We start from the raw sequence: 13,177 nt of genomic DNA on the forward strand, positions 1-13,177 counted from the left end.
TCCTGCATTCTCTGATGCACTGCAGCATAAACGGTAATGTCTGTCTCATTTCTTCTGTATGCTATTATTATTTCTGTTGCATTAAATTGTCTTTAAAACCCTTGGTATCTAATAATACTCCAATTCTCTCAATCTGGGCTCTGCCACAACCTCGGTGTGAATCTTGGGCCATACAAAATTATCCTAATAAATATTTATCATTATTCTCTTGTCGTTGAGGGGCTGCTGTGCTCGAGTTAAAAGCGCGCTTTTAAATCTATTGGGTCAAAACCTCTCCCTAAGTCTGTCCTGTCCCTGGAGCATTCAGCACAGGAAATCTTATTACCAGCTGGGCCCAGTGTCGGTCCAACAAATTGTTCTCCGCTACCCAGCACCAAATGCCATTTTTGAGAATCTACTGATTAGATTTGCACACAGGAGTCTGGGGCATCAGCGGATGGAGGGGAAGAGATGTGAAAGTGTTAGAGAATCATAGGAATGGGGAGTTAAATAACTGTAAGTTATCCTCTGTACACCTTCCTTCCTCTCCCACTCTTTCTTTCTCCTTTGATTGCTTTCCTTTTTCCTCCCTTCTCCCATTTCCATCTCTTCCTTCTTTTGCCTTCTTTTTTTACATACCTTCCTTTTTGCATTTTTTCATTTTCTTTCCTAATACTTCCTTTACCTTCCTTCTCTCTCTCTTTAAATTCCTTCCACATCATTTTTACTTACTTCCCCTTTCTTCCTTTCTTTCTTTTTTCTTCATTTCTATTTTCTTCTCTCTTTTCCTTCCTTTTTATTTCCTTCCTTTCTGTTTTGTTTTCCTTCCTTCTGTTCTCTTTACCTTACATCCTTTTCTCTTTTCCTTCTTGTATTATGGATTGCGAAACTACAGATTTTTGCATCCTACACCTTCTTTATGTACCTCATTTCTCATACACCTTTTTTTTTTGAGCTGGTATATCTTCCTTCCTTCCTTCCCTCCATCTTTCCATGTGAGGTGTAAGTTGCTATACTACAGCACCCAAATAAAAGCTTTATCTTTAGGGAGTGGTTTTCTTCACATCTCAGAGAATGGATGCTTGCTGAAAATACCAACACACTGTACTGCCATCTATACTTCATATGCCTTTGGAAGTAGCTTCCTACAAATTCAACAGAAAAAAATAAATACAAATCTGACTAACTCGGCAAGAAGACAGTGTCATTAACAGTTTATAAGCCAGTTTCCCAGTCACACTTTCACCCTTGTCCTGTGCCCAGGAAACCCATTATGACCCATTATATTTATATTGCTTTAGCTTTTCACTTAAAGTTACTTCACAGGACTAAGAGTGCCATTAGGTAGGTATAAATAACGCTCAGTTTAGAACAGCCAGCAACAAAGAGCCCCGACCACTGGAAAGCTCTTCCAAACAGATGAAAATGTCCAAGCGGAGATGATAAAACTGTGTGCATAGGTGGGGGGAGCATTAGTCATTCTTGTACACACAAATCGGGAAATAAATAGTGTCCTTATCAAGGTCATCAGACTCACTTTATGGGATATTTAGAGGAGAAGGTTTGCGCATATGTGGGGTCGGAGACAGGGGGCATCTGTTGTAGCCATCAGTAATAAAAAGTCTGATTTACTGATTCTCCCTCTCAGTCCTACTCTCAGACAGGGGTCACAGCACTTCATAAAATAACATTTGGTTTTCTTATCCTCTCTGATACACATGATAAAGGAACCTGTGGAAGCAAAATCCTACGGAAACAGACACATATGTATATAAAAGGATGTAGATGTGTATATCCTCTGGGAAAGATAATTCCTGGTCTAATGCACTTCAACATGACCGAGACGGTACAATCCGCTTTACACATGTACTTGAGTCTACTGTTTCTGGACACAGATGAATGTGATTGTGTACCTGTCATATAGTAGCAGTCTCCGGACTGTAGAGGCAAAGCCAGACCTGGTGTGTGAATGTCCCAGGCCACCTTCAGTCCAACACGCCAACATGCCTTCTCTTTCTGCACTTCCTCCTTCTCCGAACCTTCTCCTCCTCCTTTCTTCAGTTCTTCTTTACTTGTTCCTTCACCTTCAGTCTCTGTTTCTTTTTGTTTTTCTTTACTCTGTCCCTCCCCGTCCTTTTCGGTCACCCCTGTAAACAAAGATGTAGTTTGACATTTACAGCAGGAATGTATCTTTTTTTTAATCTAAATAATGATAAATTACACATAATCAGATATTTATTTGTTATAGCCAGTGAACACTGAATGGTCGATGTTAAATTTCTATGGTAACACTTTAGTTCAATGTGTCCTTGCAACAACTTACAGCACATGTATTTACTATAGTAATAACAGTAATCATACACAATTTTGTATAAACAACTTATTACAAGTGCATGTTGTTAATTAATATTAGTCAGTACTTATTTGTGTAATTACACTGCCACAAGGATGTGGTAAAATAAAGCATGGCCATCTCTAAATTATTTATGCCTAAATAAAAAATAAACATTAAAAACTAAAATAAAATATTTTTAATGCTGCAAGTGAATTTAGACATCACAACATTATGCTATACAGTATGAAAAAAGGATATTCATTTTGACATTTGCCGTATCTTACATTACATTTTTATCATTAAATATTAATTTTAAGTGAAAATCAATAACCACAAAAGGTAATCTAAATGTAAAACTAGAGTAAAGCAAATGCAATTAAAAAAAACACTAATATTGGTGGATAACCGATATATTGTGCAACACAAAATTACAAGGAGTTTTATACATCAGTGCATTAACAACTAGTTGTTCAGTCGGTTCTGTATACAATGCAGCAATTTAGTGTCATTACCTGAAGCTGCCGTTTCAAGAACTTTAATATGTCGCTTTGGATGAAATGTCTTACTAATACTTAATACAGTACTTACTAATAAAATGTTAAGCAATGATCTATGTTAATCAAAAAACAATGACAGAGCCAAAGAGAAATATAGAAAGAAAGTGTAACTGGTAAGACCAAAAAAAGTAAGCAAATACATATAATAAGAGAGGGCAGGCTGACACCTATCAGTGAAATCAATACAAAAGCGCTTTTGGAAGCCCGAGCCCTGAGCAAGGCTTTCTCTGCGCTCAGCAGGGATAAATAGTAACTTAATTTCAGCCTTTGCTTTCTGACACAGCTCTCAAAGGGCCATCTGCAGCTAACACAGCAGCGGCGGAAAAGATTCCATCAAAAACACTTTAAAATCACAGTGGCACAAACCAATGCCTGTTAGAAAAGGAAATGAGCTGGATCTAGTCAGTGTTGGATGAAGAGCTGAACAGATTTGTCACTGAGCGACTCCCCCCGACAGAGACTGTTCGTGATACTACACGCCGCAACACAGCCAGCATACTCTATAAACCCATCACAGATGTGTTAAAAGATACAGGCATCATGAAAAGCTTCTTCTTCAAAGCGTGTTCAGGTGAAACACAAATCTATACAACTCACAGATGTTATCCGAAGGGACAATAAAAAAAATAAAACCCATTCATGCACACGCATACACACACAGAGCAACAAATAAATGATGTACAAAGTGAACTTCTTCTGAGCAACAATCCGTTTCAGCTGGTCTGCAGCATTTCATAGCGATTTCTCTAAAGTGAAGGCAACATTTTGAGCAATGCTTTGCACGGGTATGTACACGCTGCAAAAGCGTTCCATCAGGGGAGTCTCTCTGAAGTCTGGAACCGAGGGGTCAATTTTACCTCCAAAAGAACAGCTGTGGAATAATTCCACACAAACTGACACATTCACACACAAAAACACACACACGGACCATTCATGCACTGTTTGAAGCGGGCCCTGGGGAGGTCAAAGGTCAAATTGGTCAGTAAGAGATTGACGAAACAGCGCTCATGAGGCAGGTGGTTCTGGTTAGCACACCACGCTCTGTTCTGTCGAACTGACACACATACACACACACACACACACAGCTGCATGCTAAGCTGTTAGCCTGACGTGAAGAGAGACTGATGTCCAGAAAAACGTCTCCGTGAGATTCATGTGAAATGTGGAAGATCTGGCTCCTTCTTCACAATGACTGCATGAACACATTCGACCTATCAAGTGAAGTATGGTTTTGAACGAGCTGGTGTCATAATAAATGTTTTAGGTTCTCAGCGGTGAGCTAGAAAAATAAAGGATTTGTTGTCTCTTCAATGAGAATGAAACAGGAGTGGGAATGTTTAAGTTTAAAGGGAGAGTTAACCCAAAAATGACAATTCTAATAATGCATTTCATACAGATGCAGAACAAAAAATAAAAATAATGTAGGTTTGGTCACCACTGACATTCAATGCATGGACAAGAACTGTTCTTCAAAACATCTCTTTTAGTGTTCCACAGAATAAAGAAAGTCATACAGACTTGGGATGACATTAGGGTGAGTAAATGATGACAGAATTTGTATTTTTCAGTGAATTATCGGTTTCAATCCTAAAGTGTAATTCTACACAGTATATGCTTTTAAACAAGCGGCAATTATGTATTAACAATTGAAATTCTAATTACATTTACATTACATTTTTGTCTAAAAATAAAAAAGTAACAGCTGAATAATTTTTTTCTCAACTGTTTGTGGAATATTATCTTTTCATACAAATAAATACATTCAATAAACAAGGAATATTATGAATATTTATGTATCATGTCTCATTGGGTAGAGCAGTGGTTCTCACCCAGAGGGCTGGAGTCCATTAGGGGACCTTGGCAAACATCCAGAGAAGCCCCAATAATTCTTTAAAATATTCCTGTCAGGATCACTATCATCAAAGAGGATTGACAATTAGCACACAGTTTGGATTGGTGGTATGGTTCGGTTCTGGGCAAAAACTCCCTGCCCATCCATGCAGCCTAGCATAAATAAGAACAGGGAGTGCAGGAATAACCCCCCCTAGAGTAAATAGAACAGAGCCAAATGTAGTAAATGTTCTTAATGGCAATTTAATGTGACAATATAATTCAAGGAAAAGGAGTCTGATTCAACAAGGAATATAAGTCAAGTTCTGACTGTGGAAGAAAGGGCGAGCTGGGGATGAAGAAAGGCAATTATCTCCTACTGAATACCGGAGAGACCTTATATAGTGATGCCCTGAAAGGCGTTGTATTCCTATAGGTAGACATGGATCAGCTGAGAGTCAGCTCTATGCAAGCTTAACTGGTGTGACCTGCCAGAACTAACACTATCCTTGATGTAATGTAGGTATAATAATAATAATAATAATAATAATAATAATAATAATAACTAAAAATGCTAAAACCACACTAAAATAAAGATGTACAGTAAACAGTAAATTGCCATCATATTTTTAAGTTTATTTCTTTAGTTACAACAGAATTACTAGCGGTACATATCAGCTTATATAGGAGGGTTTTGAATAATGTCTTGGACAAAATGTGGCATTGGAATCTAAGAGACTCACAACCAGTGTTAGGGCCCTACAGATTACATACTGTCTGATACTCTACCCAAGACTTGGCCTCTCACCTTCATTCTTTGGCTCTGCTGGGCAGCTATAGCTGTAGACAGCAACTGGTGACAGAGGAACCAGGTTCTCGTCATGATGCCAACCGACCGCCATCTTGCCCATGCCGTAATACGGCTCTTCCTTCAGTTGGGTCATGGCTGTAGGGTCCATGTAGTTGATGAGGGTTATGTTAAACTGAACCAGGCCGGGCACATCAGGTGGCGGAGCAGATGAAGGAGGTGAGGAATGAGAACAGCCCTGACCACTGTCTTCTTCCTCTTCCTCCTCCTCTTTCTCCTCAAGTAACCTGTCCTTAACACTCTCTTCGCACATTCCCTCCCCCGGTGTGTCTTCACTGTTTTCAGTGTCACTGCGGGAACGCTTGACGCCTCTTGCGTTTGTCTGCTGCTTTACATCCGAGCAAAAGAACTGATTGAGCTCCCACAATGCTTTGCAAGCGTCCCTCAGGTCAGAGTCACAGCAAGGTTTGTCTTTCTCATCTTTCTGGCCTTCTTCTCCCTCACAGTGCCAGGGGATAGTGAACAGACGGGTGTCCAGATAACGGTATGTGTAGCCCGGCTGACCAACGAGAGCACGCGAAACAGCTGTGAAGACGTCCCGGTCTCGGACTCGGACAAGATCTCGAAGGAGACATCCACGCCTCTGAAGAGTTATCAAAGCAGACTGCACCCTCTCATGGAGACCATCTGGCAGGGCACTAGACTGTCGTAAAGCCAGTCCTGCATAACTGGAGTCCCACTGTCAGATTACACAAAGATTGTGCACAGATTACACACTGTCACAAGCAAACATAATCTAATTGATTAAGATAACTTTCTGGTCAAGACTTTTCGTTGCTGTGTGTGCAGGGTCAGAAAGCTTTTGAATTTCATCAAAAATATCTTAACTTGTGTTCCAAATATGAATGAAGGTCTTATGGGTGTGGAACAACATGAGGATGAGTAAATAATGACAGAATTTTCATTTTTGGGTGAACCGTCCCTTTATTCCTGTGACAACAAAGATAATTTTTCAACAGCCTGTCACACGATTCTTCAGAAATGAATCTAATATTCTGATCTGGTGCTCAAGAAACATTTCTTATTACAATCAATGTTGAAAACAGTTGTGCTGCCTAATATTTTTGTGGAAACTAAAATACTTTTTTTCAGGATTCTTTGATGAATAAAGTTCAAAAGAACACAGTTTATTTGAAATATAAACCTTTTGCAACATTATAAATGTCTTTACTGTCTATATACATATACACACACTGGGCCGTGTTCTTAAAGCTGTTCTGACGGAAATTTTCAGAGAAAATTTGACATGAAAGTGTTGGTATTTTCAAAATGTTAGTTGGTATGAAAGAAATGTACACCTGCTCCTTACCACGTGTAAATGGTGCGTAAAACGTTCTGTTCTTTTTGGCAAACTGATGACACTGAATTTTGATGCACTGACATTATAATATTTTAGAAGTTTGTTTGCCCCAGTTTTTCAAAAAATAAATTGTTTTGTTTTGTTTTTTTTGTAGCTGAGAACTGTTTAGCTTTGGGTAAAACACTGCTTTTGTCATTGTCACTTACCCAGCCGTCCAATCAATGGAGAAGGGGCGGGACAAATACTACCCTGACCAATCATCCTACTTATACAACAATAGAAAAGTTCATATTGCTGGTTACTGCATTTTTATATTCAGTAATATTCTTCAAAATGAGATACTAGTAATACATTACTGCCGTGGATATTCCTAATCAAAGCAACCAAAGCGTCTCAACTGGAAAAACGCTGTGCCACCAAAGCATTCTCAAGCACCACCAGCTGGACATTTTTAGAAGAGCACCTGGCATTTTTCAGCTGGCTAAACGCTTTGATGGACACGTTAATTGAATATTTATTGTTAGGCATATAGCCTATTAGTCTTCTTTGCATTTATACAAAAAAAGTACACCAGAATATTCCACTGTGTTCCTGGACACGCAATTTGCGCAGTTGTAATTCATAGGCAGGGATTATGCTAATTGTGAATGAGCGTGCACACGCGCCCTATTTAGGAATGACTGGAATTCATTAACATGCATGTTTAACTACCAAATCGGAAGTTTACAAAGAGTTTTCGGGAAAGTCCGTTTTACGCACAAATTACTCAGAATTTACTCCTATATTTATGAATGTTTCATGAATGAGGCCCACTGACCCTAACCTTTTGAACAGTAGAGTACATACAGATCAAAAATTATGAAGCATTGTGGAAATTTTATGAATTTCTAACCAGTTCCTGAAATCCTGGGTCTGCAGGAGAAAGGTAGGGAATCCTCTGCTCACCCAGTTCCTGTATAAGCCTTCGCCTCTGTAAAGATAACAAAAAGCACAAATAAATGTAGAATTTGATTAGTTTTTAAAAGCACTGTATATTCAATGTTTTCTCAGGACAACATCAGCATTTTCATAAAGAAGCATAGAAAGTCCATACTGGGCTTTAATACATTTCTATTCATATATCATATGTGACCCTGGACCACAAAACCAGTTTTAAGTCGCTGGGGTATATTTGTAACAATAGCCAAAAATACATTGCATGGGTCAAAATTATCCATTTTTCTTTTATGCCAAAAATCATTAAGATATTAAGTAAAGATCATGTTCCATGAAGATATTTTGTAAATTTCTTACCATGAATATATCAAAACATATTTTTTTTATTAGTAATATGCATTGCTAAGAACTTAATTTGGACAACTTTAAAGGTGATTTTCTCAATATTTTGATTTTTATTTTTTTTTTGCACCCTCCGATTCCATATTTACAAATAGTTGTATCTCAGCCAAATATTGTCCGATCCTAACAAACCATGCATCAATGGTAAGCTTATTTATTCAGCTTTCAGATTATGTATAAATCTCAATTTTGAAAATTTTACACTTAATTTTACTACACATATATACATAAGTATCTCTTCCCAGTCAGAGCACATTTCCCAGAACCCTCTGCTGCCATCCCATAGTGCTCTAGTTCATGGGCATCTCAGGTTTTTACCGCTCTAGAAGGCAGCAGAGGGTCTTTTCAAAGCCACATAAACTACGGCCTTCTATGCGTCGCTCGTCTGTTAAAACTCAACCTGCTCTGCCCATCAAAGAGCGTTTCATTGGGCTGCATTCCATTCCGACCTGTAAATCCAACAGCAACCAGCATAAAACTCCGATACCAAATAAATTTCACAAGTGCACCCACTCCTGTCCCTCTCCAACACACACGTCCTCTATTTCTTCACCGCAGGTGCAAGAGAGACTGCCTTCTCTCACCCCACTCAGGTGGGACGGTGGGGGGTGTTACATCAGTGACCCGATCCGGCCTCCACGCCCAATAACCCCATCAAGCAGCGTTGCAGAATGCTGTTCCCTTAAGAACGCAGACGCACAGCAGAGACGTTAACGGAGAAAGAGGGCCATATATATGCCCTATATTCCCTGACATTTACGGAGAACGAGTTTCACATTTCAGCCATGTTAATAATGGCAGTGTTTTCACATGGGAAGGGCTTTTTGTGAGTGCATTGAGAGGCTAGACTTCGCCCAAATGGGTCTTGACTTTTAGAGTAAAATAAAATGTCCTGTTAATAACATTAAAGTAAAGGCATTAAAAAGGTTACGTCCTGATTTGAGAAAGGACGAGGGTGCATGTGCAAGAGTGTGCGGATGTGTTAGTGAGTGGAAATAGGGACCGTTAAAGTTACTGGAAGGTTTTGCATTAACGGCACAAGGAGACTCTTGAGAAAAAGATGCTCTGGAGGGTTCGGTTCAGGCCCGGTCTGGACTTGATTCGTCTGGTTATTTACGTTAAACCAAAACGATAAAAAGGACAGGCAGACTGTCAAAACAGAAATCTACAAAACAAAATAACATGCACTATTCATGGACAGTCTTGACTTAAAGGCCTGAGAGAGACAAAAAGAAAGGAAGAATAAGGCAGAGGAAAAGGGCGAGAATGAGACAACGTGGATGTGTAGAAGGAAGAGATAAAATGACAACTTGACACACTCATTGTTGGTGTCAAAATTTATCTCATGACAGAAGTGATGGGTATTTTTAAAAAAGGCCAGTAGATTTGTGTGTTTTTTTTTTTTCGCCGGTGGCAATGCTTGGCTGCTCTGATGTGCAAACACAATCCCATGCACACACACACACACACACACAGAGAGAGAGATGGTCTGGACAGTGCAGTTTCTGGGCTAGTCTTGAGGAGCAGTGGCCTGTCACGCAGATGTCAAATACATCAAGCTGCTCACAAATTCCAAAGGAAAAAGAGACAGACCCATTCTACTCAACAGATGAGCCTATGCGAGTGCTCTTTTCTCTCACACACAACATACACACTTAAATAAAGAAAAAAGGGGTTTCATTCAAACGTTCAAACCAAACAAACAGGTCTCCTGTTAGATAAGAGATGCCAGTCAGTCAAAGATAAACACAATACTAGTTCACTGAAAGTTGTACAAACATAATATGTGTTTTTGCATTATTGTGGCCGAAATAAACCTGACGTGGCAACACCGTTACCTTTAAATGTCCATGCTAGTGATTGTAATTATATTCATGTTTTTACAAATAATTTTTTATTGAGATAGATAGATAGATAGATAGATAGATAGATAGATAGATAGATAGATAGATAGATAGATAGATAGATAGATAGATAGATAGATAGATAGATAGATAGATAGATAGATAGATAGATAGATAGATAGATAGATAGATAGATAGATAGATAGAATCATATATGATTATATGGTTTTTACAGCACTAAAAGTTATCGTTCTTACAATTAAAAAAACAGTCAAAACATTGGCAGAGCAAGCACCAATCTGAGTGACTGATGAGCAGAAAAAAAAAAATCTTTATTTAACCCTGTAAGTGTTTGCCAACACATCTGAGAGTTTCACTGTGTGTACATGTGTGTGGAGGTACCCTATTGAGATCCATGTGTGTAATAGAGCCCAGTGTTTGGCGAGTACACAGTTGGATCTTGTGTGTCACTAGTTCCTGAGCTCCTTTTCTCCTGCTGAATCAAGCACTCGGACAGCTCACCTGTACAGCATCAAACGCAAACATGTCGGCGGACACACACATCAAACACACTTCCTCCACGTCTCCTATTTGTCAGAGAGTTGCGGAATGTGTTCTGTGGGTGATGACGGTACAGGCGGACAGAAGCAGGGGATGTCCTCCTTGAAGAGAAGGGAATGAGAAAACGGACACACCTGAGCTAATAGAGCCGTCTACCTCATGCTGAAGGCTTGTGTGTGACTACATCGAACCTGCCTGTGAGAACACACCACATAGATGCCATGACACACGCCCGTGGACCCAGCTCAAACACACTCACGACCGTGCTAAAGTGGAAGTGTAGTCAGAGTGTCAGCATCTCTAAGTAACAGGAAAGAATTTCCATCATGTTAAAAAGATGTGAACACCGCAGAGGAGGTTCAGGTGACAGCCAGATGATCCATGCGGCAAACTCGCGGTTAGCTCATCTCAAACAGGACGGTCCTATGGAAACAGACACTACATTACTAACCATTCAGATCTGGCCGACTAGAGTGAGGCTCAATGAAATGTCTGAGGAACTGTAAGTTCACTTGGTCCTTCACCACAGAAGTATCACACTGTTGCAAACTTTCCAACTTGTAGGTAAAAAGAAAAAAAAATGAACTGTTGTTGGAAGCTTAGTGGTGGTGAAGCTGACGTTTTGCAATTATGGTGTAGTTCGCTTTATGGCCTAACTTTAGCTTGTTACTTCTGGTGATTGTATTTATGCTTCAAAATGTAAAATATTTGTGATTATTGTGATATTATTTGAATTGGGAAAAGTGGAATAAGTGGGTGGCTGCCAGAGCCCTACTATGTGGTTCCCATGGTGTTTGGGGTTATTAACTGTCCTACTTCCAAGCCGAAGATATTCTTGCTCCTAGATATGGTTCAGGTCTCTTTTTCAAAGTATACAAAGCCACAACACATATATTAAAGTATGCAAATGCTGGAGTGAGGGCTTTGCCAACACAACACCAACATGCAGTCCGGTTGAGCATTTACCATGTGCTCGTTCATTGGTGTTGCAGTATTAAACCTGAAAGTTAACAGATAGCACTTTGTTACCTTTCATTTTAAAAAAAGCTAAGATATTTACTCTAATTCCTGTTAGAGCTCTTGTCACGGCAGTGCTGAGAATGCAACATGCACTTGCTATGAATTAAAACAAGTTTGTAACAACGAACAAAATTAAGCTTGCACTGATGTTTATATATTTTTCAGGCCTAAGGAATATATAAACATAGAAAGTTAATTAATAATACACACTTTAATTGGTCAGCCAAAAATGATCAGTAAAAAAGTATAGTCTGACTTTCATTCTCACAATTTTTGCCAGATAAAAAATAAAAATAAAAATAAATAAATAAATAAAGTATGCAAAATAGTTATAGCACCACTAATTATTTTAGGAAGAACCCAAAGTTAATTATTAACACTAATTAGATAAACTAAAGGTAATATTTTTTCAGGAATGTTTTATTTTATTTAGTGATATAATTACTGAAAATGCCTCTAAAAGAAGGGATTGTTTTGTATTACTCTAGTTTTCCTTTGCTAACTTCTGCTGCCTTTACAGCAATTTTGTCCCAAAAAGTACAGCTAGGTCAGAAACTGTCACGCAGAATTTAAAACTACTAATGTGCCAACTAAGACACGAATCGTCTATTAGCTTTAAACACACATTACACCTGCTTAAAACACACACACACATCAGAAGCTTTAATGTCACACGACACTCTCCGCATGCCTTTTCCAGTTACTCTCATTCACTCTCTCTGGTAAGGTCTTTAGCAGGTGTAAGCCTGCGACTGAAGCCCAGGTTCTCAAATCATTCATTTGAAAGTATTTAGAAATGTACACAGGAGAGTTGCTCCACTGCCTGTCTGATGCATAACACACAGCCCTGGGCTTAAGTGCTTTTCAGGATGTGTGTGTCGACATCTATTTCACACTCGTCCTCATCTAAAAGCAGAAAAAGATGTTCATGTGACTGATCACGTCACAAGCTGCCAGGACAGGAGAAAGAGGAGAGAAGAGAGGTGAAAGGTCAGACGCACTGATGGAGTTATACTCACACAAGCAGAAAAACACACAGGCACTGGGTCAGTCTGCGGCACACTAGTCACTATGTTAGCTAGCAAACATTAATATTGAGATTATGTTAATGGAAAGGACGGTTTAGAATTAACCTGCAGATTAGACTACACGTCTTTCACAGTGTTTGTACTGATCAAAGTGAAATGTTGACATATAAAGTATGCTACCATTCAAAATTTAGTCACTACATTTTTTTTTCCTTTTGGAAAGAAATTCAAACTTTTATTCAGCAAGGATACATTAAATTGATCAAAAGTGACAGTAAAGACATTTATAGTGTTACAAAAGAGAGGATTACAATTCACTTACATTGGTATATTGCAAAATTTGTGATTTAAAAAAGTGGCATAAATATGGCATGAATGTTCCAATATACCAATGCCAGGGATTTTTCACCATTCTAGATACAACAATTGATCTGTTATTGAATATGCTCCTTTAAGCTATTTGAAAAGCTAACCATTAATACAAATTCATTTGGAAAAAAATCAACTGGCTTCAATT

The 13,177-nt window shown here is 38.7% G+C and overlaps 1 protein-coding gene across 5 annotated transcripts in view; it reads right to left on the minus strand.

Annotated features, from left to right (window-relative positions):
• Positions 1 to 13,177, minus strand: part of fto (FTO alpha-ketoglutarate dependent dioxygenase) — a 138,093-nt gene that overhangs the window by 105,124 nt on the left and 19,792 nt on the right. For all 5 annotated transcript variants that reach the window (XR_013785079.1, XM_079434118.1, XM_079434119.1 and 2 more), the window contains exons 2-4: positions 7,762 to 7,839; positions 5,510 to 6,248; positions 1,893 to 2,126 (exon numbers count right to left, since the gene is read on the minus strand). Coding sequence is in view for 4 of the 5 variants with exons in the window: in XM_079434118.1 (XP_079290244.1) it covers positions 1,893 to 2,126; positions 5,510 to 6,248; positions 7,762 to 7,839 (1,051 nt within the window). In the remaining variant the exon portion in view is untranslated. The remainder of the gene's footprint in view (positions 1 to 1,892; positions 2,127 to 5,509; positions 6,249 to 7,761; positions 7,840 to 13,177) is intronic.

The sequence above is a fragment of the Barbus barbus genome (genome assembly GCF_936440315.1).
Source record: "Barbus barbus genome assembly, chromosome: 2".
Taxonomy (NCBI): Eukaryota; Metazoa; Chordata; class Actinopteri; order Cypriniformes; family Cyprinidae; genus Barbus; species Barbus barbus.